The sequence below is a fragment of the Cariama cristata genome, unplaced genomic scaffold, assembly GCF_000690535.1.
Source record: "Cariama cristata isolate BGI_N322 unplaced genomic scaffold, ASM69053v1 scaffold22989, whole genome shotgun sequence".
In the NCBI taxonomy this organism is placed as follows: domain Eukaryota; kingdom Metazoa; phylum Chordata; class Aves; order Cariamiformes; family Cariamidae; genus Cariama; species Cariama cristata.
In genome coordinates, this window is record NW_009637741.1 from 6,726 (window position 1) to 7,058 (window position 333).

A 333-nucleotide genomic window follows, 5' to 3' on the forward strand; every position below is an offset into this window, starting at 1 on the left:
CCCTTTTGTTCCCCCCCAAGCCGTGCTGATGTCATTCCAGCCTGTTGTCATAGGAACATCTGCCACTATCCCATCTAGAGCTGGTGCCCAGCTGCTGTTTGGGATGGGGGGCTCCCCACAGACACCCAGCCCTCTCCTCTCCTCCTGCCCATCCCAGGGTGGGGGGGACACCCTGCCAGCTCCCACCAGCGTTGCCCGACGCCCTCCCTTCTGCTGCCAGGTGGCATGATCAGCTTTGACGTCTTCCCAGAGGGCTGGGACAAGCGCTACTGCCTCAACGTGCTCGATGATGAGAGATTTGACACCATCCACTTCTTTGGGAACGAGACGACC

The 333-nt window shown here is 60.4% G+C and overlaps 1 protein-coding gene across 1 annotated transcript in view; it reads left to right on the forward strand.

The window, feature by feature from the left end:
* PMM1 (phosphomannomutase 1) overlaps nt 1–333 on the forward strand; it is a gene marked incomplete at its 5' end in the record, with an annotated part of 7,625 nt that overhangs the window by 6,389 nt on the left and 903 nt on the right. The window contains one exon of the mRNA XM_009708465.1: nt 221–331. Coding sequence (XP_009706767.1) covers nt 221–331 — 111 coding nt within the window. The remainder of the gene's footprint in view (nt 1–220; nt 332–333) is intronic.